Source organism: Micropterus dolomieu, linkage group LG08 (genome assembly GCF_021292245.1).
Source record: "Micropterus dolomieu isolate WLL.071019.BEF.003 ecotype Adirondacks linkage group LG08, ASM2129224v1, whole genome shotgun sequence".
NCBI classification, from domain to species: Eukaryota; Metazoa; Chordata; class Actinopteri; order Centrarchiformes; family Centrarchidae; genus Micropterus; species Micropterus dolomieu.
In genome coordinates this window covers 308970-321576 of record NC_060157.1, presented here as the reverse complement: position 1 = coordinate 321576, position 12607 = coordinate 308970, and the positions used below count along the sequence as shown (strand labels likewise).

General features: G+C 45.4%; 1 protein-coding gene across 1 annotated transcript in view; it reads right to left on the bottom strand.

Annotated features, from left to right (window-relative positions):
• plxna3 (plexin A3) overlaps positions 1-12607 on the bottom strand; it is a 137651-nt gene that overhangs the window by 21992 nt on the left and 103052 nt on the right. The window contains exons 14-23 of the mRNA XM_046055385.1: positions 6055-6151; positions 5218-5408; positions 4705-4853; positions 4504-4624; positions 3674-3810; positions 3399-3569; positions 3208-3301; positions 2220-2339; positions 947-1066; positions 428-571 (exon numbers count right to left, since the gene is read on the bottom strand). Of these exons, the coding sequence (XP_045911341.1) occupies positions 428-571; positions 947-1066; positions 2220-2339; positions 3208-3301; positions 3399-3569; positions 3674-3810; positions 4504-4624; positions 4705-4853; positions 5218-5408; positions 6055-6151 (1344 nt within the window). The remainder of the gene's footprint in view (positions 1-427; positions 572-946; positions 1067-2219; positions 2340-3207; positions 3302-3398; positions 3570-3673; positions 3811-4503; positions 4625-4704; positions 4854-5217; positions 5409-6054; positions 6152-12607) is intronic.

Genomic DNA, 12607 nt, shown 5'->3' with positions numbered 1-12607 from the left:
GATTATAAAACAGATGAAGGCTCGTAAACTGATGAATAAATGATGAAGATGAGTTGATGATGGTGATGATGAACTGATGGGAGACAGAGGAGGCACTACAGTGACATTCTGTATTGATTAATAATCACTAGCTTTAATAATGCATCAATAGTGTGTCTGGCTTCACTTTGACCCTGTGTGTGTTTATCACCCTCTGATCTTCACATCAAACCAATTACCCATAACCCCCTGCAGCTGCACTTCCTCCTCCCCTCTGTTTTCCTCCCCTCTCCTCCTAAATGATCGACTAATTTAAATTAATCTGCTTGTTAATTCACTGATCAACTGATAAAAATGTTTTTAGTCTTTAACCAATCACCAACAATCACGTTCAATTATCAGCAACAGGTGAAATAAAAAGGGGCGGGGCCAAGGCCCCATCACTCACCAGCACTCGCTGTTCTCCCGTGAGATCTGGCGAATCACAGAGCAGCTGGTTCTCTGACACGGTCAGCAGGCAGGGAGACTCTCCAATCAGAACCGTGTAGTTCAGGCGGTTGTTCCCCGGAGCCGGAGGGATCAGGTTCTTACCCTGGAACAGAAGGAGTACTCTTGTACTACTGTAGTAGTAGTAGTAGTAATACCACAGATACTCTGTTACAAGTAAAAGTCCTGCAGTCTAAATAATACTTCAGTACAAAAGTATTAGAATCACAATATATTTAAAGTACTCATTATGTAACAGATATTATTTTACTGATGCGTTCATGTGTTCATCACTTGAATGCTGCAGCTGGTGAAAGGTCTAAACTGTGAGCTCAATACAGTTCTTAACCTATAATATTACACTGTCATTTATTACGTCAGTAAATAAATGTAGTGCGGTGTGCAGTAGCAGAACATGAAATACATCTCGGTCGCATCGAGTCTCTTCTTCTTCTTGACTTCCTGTGTGTTTGTTTCTCACCTTGAGGATGATGGGTGACCCTGGTTTGACCTCCAGGATCCCAGAATTCCCCAGGGGATCAAAGGTCGGGTTGGGGTAGTGTGTGAAGGGGGTGGAGTTCAGGACCAGCAGAGAGGAGACCTGGACGGGACGAGAACATCAGCATAAATATGTTTCTACTGGACTGAATACTGGTACTCTGCAAATACTACGACCACTACAGCATAAACTCCCTCACAGCGTCGGCTTCATCTGGACCAGAGAGCGGACCGGAACAGAAGAAGCTCCCCGTCAGCTGAATTATATTTCAGATGTAGACCAGGTCCAGACCACCTGACAGGGGTCTGCTGAGCCGTCCTGGGTTCAGCGTCAAACACTGTCGGATTATCACGTCTAAATTATTTACTTCAAAAACCTACTGGGAAGTAAAGTTTTAATTGTTTCTAATCTGTGACGAGATTCAATTTTCATTTAATTCACGAGTTTTAGTTCATAAGTTTCCTCCATTTTTATGTTTAATATTGCCGTGTGTGCACCTGTACAGCGTTCTCTTATCTTATTGCTCTCAATTTAAATGTTCTACTGAATCCTCCTCCTCTGTTCTCGTCACTGTTTGCAGCTCTTTAAATTACTGCTGTTTATTCCATCTACTTCTTCTGATGTCACTGCAGCTACTGTACTGCTGTATGTGGTCGGGTATCACTAATGTTGTGGGGACCTAACTGTATTTACACAGTCAAATCCGGGGATTCTGATTTCTTATTGGGGACAAAATGCAAGTCTACAAAAGTAAATGATAAAATGTATTTTATTAAACCTTTCTTTAACCAGGAGAAAATCTGTTTTCAGTGAGCAGCAAGTCGTTTGAATTGGCAGGAGACAATATTTCTTTCAATTTAATAGTATTATATTTTTTTTTTTTAACAAAATAAAGTTCTGTGAACAGTGATAGTACCCCCCCCCCACACACACACACAATTATTAATGTAGCTGATAAACCTTTAGGGTAAAGATCTGATTTAAGGTCAGGGCAGTGGTTCTCAAACATTTTCTGATCCGTTTGTTGTTATTTTGGGTTCATCCCGCTGTAGTAATGGCAGGTTGTGTTTATTCGCTTTACTGCATTGAGTGTGAACACTTGTGCGACAAGTCCAGTGGTCAAACTCACGGGATAAACGTGAGGCAAAGAATACAGTACATTTGATCTGAGTGCACAGTCAGAGTTAGCTGAAGCAGGTTAAGGTCCGCCTCCAGGGATGATGTGATGTGCTCTGAAACTCTGTGTGTGTGTTACCTGGTCAAAGACGAAGCCAAACTCGTCGGGCCGCAGCGCCCCCTCTGGCGGGGTGGGTTTACTGTAGACCAAACCAGGAGCCAGACACGTCATGGTGCTGTCGTTGACTACAGAGCAGAACTAGAGGGACAGACGGAGGACAGGTCGGTCAGCTCTTCAGCTCTTTCTCTTGTTCTTGTGGTGAAAATAAAACTTTTAAACGATCTGAACTAGGGCTGCACAATATATCGTTTGAGCATCGACATCGCAATGTGCCCTTGCGCAATAGTCACATCGCAGAACAAAGCAAGCAAGTCAAATGAATTCAAACACCTCAACTTTTTTGCTGCTTGATACAAAAGGAAAACGTGCACGGTTCTCGTTTTCCATGACTAATCTACAAAAGAAGTCTGATGAAACATAATGTACTCCGATTTAAGGGTTTTTGGATACACAGAGTTTGTTGCTCGTGATTCTTCTTGATCAGTTTATCAAAATACCAAAGCAGGCCCCGCCCCCGTTAGCTGTTGACGACAACTTGAAAATAAGTGAGGAACCGGAGAAAACCATTGCCACCACGGCTGGTGTGTAGCTGCTCTTTTTATTTTCCTCATTGGTTTAAAATATGTGTACTGCATAAAAGCTTTAGAAAGGATTGGTAGCACCCAAAAAGTGTATTCAGACTATAAAGACATTTTACAGTCAATTTATTTTTATTTCCTACAGAAACATTCCAATAATTCTAGGATGCTTAATTCGTTTCACATAGTCATCTGGTGAAAATGCCTGGATTCCTTCATATCGCAATGTAATTTTTTCCCAACACAGTGCAGGAATCACGTCTCAGCTCGTCACGGCACTTAAGGGTCACATGACCACTCATCACAGTTTAAAGACATCTATGAGGTCAAAGATTCATCTTGTGACCCCTCAGATTTAACTCGGGACCCCTGAGGGGTCCGGGCCCCATGTTGGGAACCCCTGGTGTAAAGCTACAGGCTGTTCTTACGTTGTTGGTTTCCACTCCTCCGTACTTGGCTCTGACTTTGGGCTCCTGGATGGTCAGCAGGTTGGTTCCTGTCACTGTTATCACTGTACTGCCGCTGCACACACACAAACACACACACGCTCAGGTTACCGATCAATGCGCTGAGTGATTATTGATCACTCCTTAGGCGGACTTGGATCTGGAGGACTTACTTGAGGATGGTCCAGTTTGGCTCGATGCCGGTGATGGTCGGGTCCTCTGTGTACATGTATTTGGTCTCCGAGCTCGTCACCTCGGCCCTGTCAATCATCAGGCGGATGGAGGCGGGGCCAGAGCCGGTTAGGGAGCCGGGTGTTATGCAGATTATTTCCCGATTGGTCCGTCTGGGAGAGAGGGGCGGGCAGAGGAGGTCAGCGATTGGCTGATCATTCTTTATCACAAACGGAATATTTATCGTATTTGTTGGCGTCTATGGATCCAAACTGACTTGACAAACAGACACTCCTCCTTGTCGATGTAAACGGTGACGGTGCTGCCGGCGTCCAGATGTCGACCCGTCACCGTCAGTCGGGTTCCCCCAGAAACAGGCCCCTTCTCTGGACGAACACGGCTGAAACTGGGGCTCTGGAGGGGAGGGGGGTGGATGTAGCATCCAACAATAAAGTTAAATCCAAACCAAACATTAAAATGGATCAACAGGTAAAACAAAACAATAAATATCCAGACTGCAAAACAAATCAGGCCTGAACCTCTGCAGCTGCTTCTTAAAACCTTCTGTTGTAGATTCTTGAGAAATAACAGACAGCAAACTGTTCCAGTGAGATTTGACTCTAAAAATGACTGTTTTTTTCATGGACTTTGGTTGGGGGAGTGTATGCACACTATATCTACAAACACATTATACAGCAGTTAACTTTGAAAGTGTCATGATCTGGCTGTGCCACGCTTTCAGTTCCTGGTCTCCTTAATTTATCCACATCATTGTATACCACCGTTGGGGGGCAGCTGACACATCCCGTCTCAACCAGATGCTTTTAATTCAGCCAACTGGAAACCAGTGGAAGCAGCTGATCAGGTATCACCTGTTCACATGAAAACCTTTAACACCTGTGAGTATTCCTTTTCATAAAATCAATTCTGAGACCTTCTCTGTTATTCTACCTGGGCTTCTTTAACTTGCATCTTCACATCAGTATATAAACTTAGTTATGCGTTTGTTTCTTTCACCTGCTCGTTTTATGATTAAACGATAATCCCCGGAGTTTCCCTCCTCTCCTACACACACATCTACCTTCTTCGTGCTGCATGTAGACTCACCACGAAGGAGTAGGTCTGGGTGGAGAGGGTTCGGTACTCGGCGCTGCAGACGCCGATGCAGAGCTCGACCGGACCGCCCGGAGAGTGAGGCAGCAGAGCTTCGGCCATGTCGCACACGATCCTGCGGACAGAGAGAGAGTCAGCACACGCCCCCGACACGTTCCGTCACGTGTTCGTACCAACACGCTAACACAGACTGACCTCTCGGCGCTGATGTACTGCGAGGGGACGGGGTTACAGCGGACTCCGGCAACCTGAACGTGAGCGATCTCCTTCACCTGCAGACCCAGGTTCTCCCCCTCGATCGTCACCCGCGTCCCCCCCTCCCGAGGACCTGTCAGAGGGTCGATCTGTGGGGGAGGAGCCGGATATCAATACGTATCAGGTGCGACTACAGAGAGAAGCAGGACTTTACTTTATTATGTGTATTAGTGTATCAGCCTCCACATCATCACCGCACAGCTGGTCAGGCATTTTCTCTTTCAGGATTTACATCTGCACAAATGCTTCAAAGTAAAAGCATCTGAGAGGCCATAAGGACGCCGTTTCCTGGTGACTCAGTCTTGCCCTTCCTTGGTCTTAGTCTAGACTTTGTCTTAACCTTTCTCAGTCTCAGTCTTGACTCGGTCTCGATACATTCTGATCCAGACCATGACCTGGTCTTGGTTTGGGTGGTCTTGACTACAACACCAGGTTGTGGGCGTAATTCCCTACCTTGGCGATGCGCGGGTGGCTGCAGCGCAGGTTGTGGCGACCGTGGTGCATCCAGTTCTGTTCAGGTGTAGGACAGTGTTGCCGCAGGAGACACTTCCTGGTTTCGGTGCACCATCCGCATTCGAAGGCCGCAGGAGCTTTCAGGCACTGACCGCAGCTGGAGCGCTGAGCCTCACACTTATACAGCAACGCTGAGCAACACGGACAAGATCAACAGTTCAAATGACTTTACCTCACTGCTGTACGTCTCGACATAAACGTGCCATGAAAAATCTATCTATCCTCGTTGAAAGTTCCCCTTTAGAGTAATGACAAGTAACCTTACAGTTCATGGGTTTCTGCTGTACACAAAACAAAGCACTGAAAACCAGATTATAAGGTACTAAATACCACAAACCACCACGAATAACTGATGGTAACTGTTGTAGAGCTCAATTCTTTTTCTGTACTAAAGTTGACTTCTAATCTGAGTTTACACAATTTTATTCTTTCATTCATGTTGTACTGTCTGACACTGTACTGACACCTCACTGTATTTCACTTTTAACTTCTCTTGGAAAGCAGTTTGTATTTCTCACTTTCTAACATTTTCATTATTATATTATTATTATGAATGTGAATTTTTTTAAGTGACTAACAGTGGGATTACAGTCAATGTGATGAAAAGTGTGTCTCTAATTTAAAGAAGTCATTCTTTGTGCACTAAAATGTGTATTATACAGTCCATACATGTTTTTATTGATCTTATCATTAAATGAAGACAGCAGTCCCACTTTGTGAGGATGGTTTATGGCTCCTGTGAAGCTGTTTGTGTTTCTGATGATAAACAGCTTTTACCTTTCATAGATGAAGGCTTGTCGATGAAGAAATCTCCATCCCAGACAATAGAGAAATCCACGGGGAGATCACCAGCCTCGTCGCCCTCGTACCAGTACTGCAGAGAGGAAACATCATTTAAATAGTTTGACACTTTCTAATTGGCAGACAGAGAATTCAATTATGTGTTAATTATGATGCAGCGGTAGGAAGACGTTTTAATTAAAGAAGAAACGGAGAAACGGTAAACTGAGACCTGCAGCTACATTTGGGAGGAAAATATAACGAGGTCTGGTCTTGGTCTCGACAGTAGTATTACTACAGCCAACACTGCACGGAGGTAGTATTTACACGGCTGTCCGTACTACACCAAACAGGTCCAGTAGCAGTAAAAGTACAGTAGTACTACAAAGGACACAAAGCCTGTCCATAAAGGATAGACTCAGCTTTAAATAAAAAGAGATGGAAAATAGACACACACACGCAGAGCGGAGTGGCGTTGTCATGGCGAACACAGGTCTCCATGGTTACCAACAAAAAGCAGTCAGAGAAACAACATAATGGATTTGGAGCTGATGGGAACCTGGTCTACCTGCAGGTCCCAGTCTCAGGTAAACAGTGGGGTGTTAATGGAACAAAAATATAACTGTGTGTCAGTGTGTAGTCTGAACAACACAACTCATCTCCAGCGCCGCTGAAAAGACGGCGAGGTCTCGAACATGTCAACTCGACTCGAGCGGCACGAGATAATCTGACGCCACAAACACACACACGAGCATGCACGCGCACACACACACGCACACACAAGTAGAGAGCGAGAGGTGGAGTTTTCTGAAACATTGAAAATCAATGCTTCTTAATGACTCGTCTGCTCATTTCATTAACTTATAGCGCACACACACACAAACCGATGGATTAATTAAGCTGTATAATCTTACTTAAATATCTACTGTAAAAGTCTACTGTACCACACACCAGCTGCATGCGCACACAAACACGTGCACGCTCACACACATAAACTCAGACATAAAAACGTGCACGCTCATGTTCACAAAATTAACAATTTTCATTAAGTCACAGCAGTTCAGTATTCCTTCCTCAGCAAAAAATACTTCACGATCCAACCAGGGTTTAATGCTTTAACCTCACACACACACACACACACACACACACACACACACACACACGGCTGCAATTAATAAAGCGTTGATATTAAAATGATCTTTTCTGCAGAGCGGCAAGAACGACCACATTATTCATAACACTGTCTGTGTGTGTGTTGGAGCGATGACCACACCGCTAAAATATGTGGAATACCACGACCAATCGAGAGAGAGCGTGTTGTGTGTGTGTGTGCGTGCCTGTGTGTGTGTGTGTGTGCCTGTGTGTGTGTGCGCGTGTGAGTGTGCGTGTGTGCCTGTGTGTGTGTGCGCGTGCGTGTGTGCGGATGCCCTGATTTTCCATTAAAAGCAGCCAGCTGAGCCCAACAGAGCGGCTTCAAAACTCAGGCTGCTGAGTTATGGGAGAAGCTCGGTGCCATCTTCCTCAGTTACAGTATCTGTAGGTTCTCTGTGCTGAATGACTTCCTGTGGCTCAGGAGAGAGGGCGGGTTGCGCCTTAGTTCCCGGTGGTTCGATCCCCGGCTCCTCCAGGCTGCATGTCGAAGTGTCCTTGGTTAAAATACTGAACCCTGAATGGCCCCCGATGGCTGTTCCATCAGTGTGTGTGAGTGGGAGAATGTGATGCCACTGCTACTACCAGTATCACTACTACTTCCACTACTACTACTGCCAATGCTACTACCAGTATCACTACTACTTCCACTACTACTACTGCCAATGCTACTACCAGTATCACTACTACTTCCACTACTACTACTGCCAATGCTACTACCAGTATCGCTACTACTTCCACTACTACTACTGCCAATGCTACTACCAGTATCGCTACTACTTCCACTAGTACTACTGCCAATGCTACTACCAGTATCGCTACTACTTCCACTAGTACTACTACCAATGCTACTACCAGTATCGCTACTACTTCCACTAGTACTACTGCCAATGCTACTACCAGTATCGCTACTACTTCCACTAGTACTACTGCCAATGCTACTACCAGTATCGCTACTACTTCCACTAGTACTACTGCCAATGCTACTACCAGTATCGCTACTACTTCCACTAGTACTACTGCCAATGCTACTACCAGTATCGCTACTACTTCCACTAGTACTACTGCCAATGCTACTACCAGTATCGCTACTACTTCCACTAGTACTACTGCCAATGCTACTACCAGTATCGCTACTACTTCCACTACTACTACTACCAATGCTACTACCAGTATCGCTACTACTTCCACTAGTACTACTGCCAATGCTACTACCAGTATCGCTACTACTTCCACTACTACTACTGCCAATGCTACTACCAGTATCGCTACTACTTCCACTACTACTACTGCCAATGCTACTACCAGTATCGATAGTACTGCTACTACTTCCCCTACCAGTATTGCTACTACTTCCACTACTAGTACTACTACTACAAATGCTACTACCAGTATTGCTACTACTTCCACTACTAGTACTACTACTACAAATGCTACTACCAGTATTGCTACTACTTCCACTACTAGTACTGCTACCAATGCTACTACCAGTATTGATAGTACTGCTACTACTTCCACTACTAGTACTACTACTACAAATGCTACTACCAGTACTGCTACTACTTCCACTACTAGTACTACTACTACCAATGCTACTACCAGTATGGTTATTCTGCTACTACTTCCCCTACCAGTATTGCTACTCATGCTGTGGTCAGATTGGTCACACCAATACTACAAGTATAATCAGCTAATGTAGTTAAAGTACCACAGCAGAAGTACTCATGTTGCAGTAAAATGTGTTTTTGGGCAGAAGGCGCTCTTCTCTCTGGTGTCTGCTGAGCCCCGTGATGTCACGCTGCTCGTTACTCCGTGTTATTCACCAGGATAAACTTCAGTCCTGCTGCTGTTTCTCCTCTCCGATAACCCCCCCCCCCCCGCGGTGTGTTTATATGCATCGCTCTCACTACTGCACAGCCCAGATCGCGTTCACCATTCAGCCGCTGTGGTTTATTTATACGATGTAACTGGATGAAAGTCGCTGAAAATTTGGAGGAAGACCATGTTGTAACGTTTAAAAACATTTTGGCTAAACTTCCTGTCAAATGAAACCTTCAGAGAGTTTATTAAAACTTCCTGATTCAACATGTGTTAATCTTCATACTGTAGAATATATATAGCACATATTTTCACTGCTATGCACCACAACACCAAAGCTATTTCCTGTACCATTCAATTACACACACATATATATATTATTTACTCTAAATGATACTGCTGAATATATTTTTGTCCTGTGCAATTATATTTATTTATTTATTTCCACACCGTGCCTTTTACCTCCTGCTGCTCCGTGTGCAGTGTTTTTATATATATATATATATACACACACACATATATATATATATATATACACACACAGACACACACACACACACACACACACATATTTAGATGTAGTTCTATTCTACTTTTTACGTAATGTGTACTTTTCTCTCTGTTGTGTTTTGTTCTATCTGCAGCTGCTGTAAGAAGTAAATTTCCTCAGTGTGGGATCAGTAACCGTCTCATTCTCTGCATTTCTTGTAGTAATAATAATAACAACTTTATACAGCCCCTTTCATAAACCCAAGGACGCGCTACAGAATAGGCTGTACATTGTAAAACAGATAAATTTAGAGCCTTTGTGCTTTAATAAAAACTGAAAATAATAATTTTCTGAGATCTGGGACAAACCGGGACTGGAGGTCTTCACAGGTCCAAAAAAACCCTGACGAGCATCAAATCTGAAGAGAAGAAATAAAATAAACGGAAAGAGACTGAAGGAATCAGACCCCAGGAGAACTACACTGGATTCACCAGAAGTTGATGAAATATTATTCATCTTCTTTATCTAATACTGTGTGTGAAGAGGAAAAAATGAGGAGAGAGGAAGAAAGACGAGAGAGAGAAATAATGAAGTAGGGATGAGAAAGGAAAGAAACAACTGCAGGCAAAGATGGAGTGACCGAAGAGGTTTTATTATCCTCTGTCTGTTCACATCAGGCCTTCATCCCTCAGCTCTCTGCTTCCACCTGTGGACTTCATCACATGATCATCCATCCAGCCGAGGCAGAGCCAGGCTAGCTGTTCCCCCCCGTTTCCAGTCTTTATGCGAAGCAAGGCTAACCAGGCCCTGACTCATGTTCATCTGAGCGTGTCTGAAAGCAAGAACTCTTCCTGAAACACAGCGACCACGCAGCGACCACGCAGCGACCACGCAGCGACCACGCAGCGACCACGCAGCGACCACGCAGCGACCACGCAGCGACCACGCAGCGACCACGCAGCGACCACGCAGCGACCACGCGTGTTCACTCATTTAGTGGCTCTGAGTGAATTCTCTTGACTGAACCCTGATGCTGTGCTTTTATTTTGAAGGCTGAACAGAGTCTGTGCAGAATGTTGTGTGTGTGTGTGTGTGTGTGTGTGGTACTAAATGGCCAATTTCCTCTGGGAATAGTAACTTAATTAAATACAGACACACTGACCATCTGTGTGTGTGCTGCTGTCTGCATGTAGCGGCGGTATGTCAGCACATAATGTGTGTGCGCGGCGATTTCGGGGCGGGCTTACCGACAGGAAGACAGATGAAGGACAGGAAATGAGCAGACGGACAACAGTTGGTGTGTGTGTGTTTTCAGAATGCAGGACGGCGAGTGTCGTCTCAGTAAAGGACAATAATCAATCTGCACACTGTGTGTGTGTGTGTGTGTGTGTGTGTGTGTGTGTTGATATTTGAATCCCAGTCAGACAAATCCATACTGGCTGTCCACCTGAAGCCTGACCTCTGACCCCTGGGGGCCACCAGGTCATCACACACACCAAGGTCGCCAGAGCAGCCGCAGAGATGGAGGGAGATGTACTTTTATATTGCTACAAGCACTGCGACTACTGGTAATACTTTCACTACTATTATTACCACTAATGCTACTACTAGTACTGCCACTTCTTCTGCTAGTAGTACTGATATTCATACGCCTGAATACTGAAACACTGGACGCCCTGAGGAGCGGTGCATGCTGGGTAGTGTAGTGTGTCTCACCGAGGTGTTCTGGCACTGGATGCAGGACGAGTTGAAGCGGACCGCCGGGATGCGCTGGACTTTTCCCTGGATGTTGAACACACACTCGTAGTTCTTCTGACCCGACTGAGGCTGCGGGAGGTTACGAGCCCGCAGCGTGATTGGACGAACCATCCCGGCCGGGACCAGGATGTCAGAGGTGGGGAGGATCTGAGGACAACCCTGCGGCAAGAGGGGGGAGGGAGAAGGAGGGGAGTTACATCCAGGACAGAATATTCTCATAATTCAACAGTTTCTCTTGTAGTTCATTTAAACAGCAGGGGGCCTAATTCTGGCCCCTGTGGGACTCCTTCAGAAGCCATTTGGGACCCTCTGAAACCACCGGCTCCTGTCGAGCGCCCGTGAAGCCGCTGCTTATTTATTCTCCTCTGTTAATATGAATTATTGATTAGAGCGGCTTTAAATGTGGCAGCATCAGAAATGATTAATAACCCTCCCACTGTTAGCACCCGTTAGCACCTGTCAATCAATCTGGGAGGGAGAGCCGTATCCAGTCCTGTGGTCTGAGTGTTGGCGGTGGGCGGAGCCAGAGAGAACACAGTTACTAAGAACAGACGATGACTGTTGGAAATGTTATTATGTGTTTTTATGGACAGATCCTGAAAATCCCACAACGGGCTGCGTGTCCTCTGTCTCACTCTGTCGTCAGTGTGTGTTCAGGACAGATGGTGACAGATCCGACTTCCTGCGGCGGCTGGAAACACACACACACTCTGACCGTGTCTCTCAGTGGGGTGACACCTTTATTAACGAGCATCGCCACGGCAATTAATTGCCTTGTGACTGACAGGAAGACCATTAGCTCCACAGGAAGTGGACCAGAGCACAGCGGACGCCAGCAGCGGCTGTGGAGACGGCGTGACAGCGCGCGTGTGTCTCAACACTCGACATTCATCCAAACGCTCGGCTCACCTGTGACAGCTCTGTTGCTCCAACACGGCAGCAGAGAGGATTCTTACGTGAAGCTGATGATGAGTGAAACTGTAACACATCTCAGGTGAAGCCAAGCTGAAGAAGACCAAACACTCGGCTCAAACAGGAAGTGTTTGTATTCTAACGAGACACGTTCCAAAACCTCCATATGCCACACGCGCACCTTTGCTTTCCGACAGCAGCGGCATGAAAACAGAAGCGGGCCGAAACTCCCGAGTCTGAATCCCGTTCACACCAGCCTCCTGGACAGCTACAGTATCTGACCTGTACCAGCTGGTACAAAGAACTACAGACGTGTCAACAAGCTGCTGCAGAATAAAATCCAACATGAACAACACCTCAGTTTCATTAGTCGTATTTCCGTATCTTTATGCACATTTTGAAGCATCGCATTAGAAAAGGTTG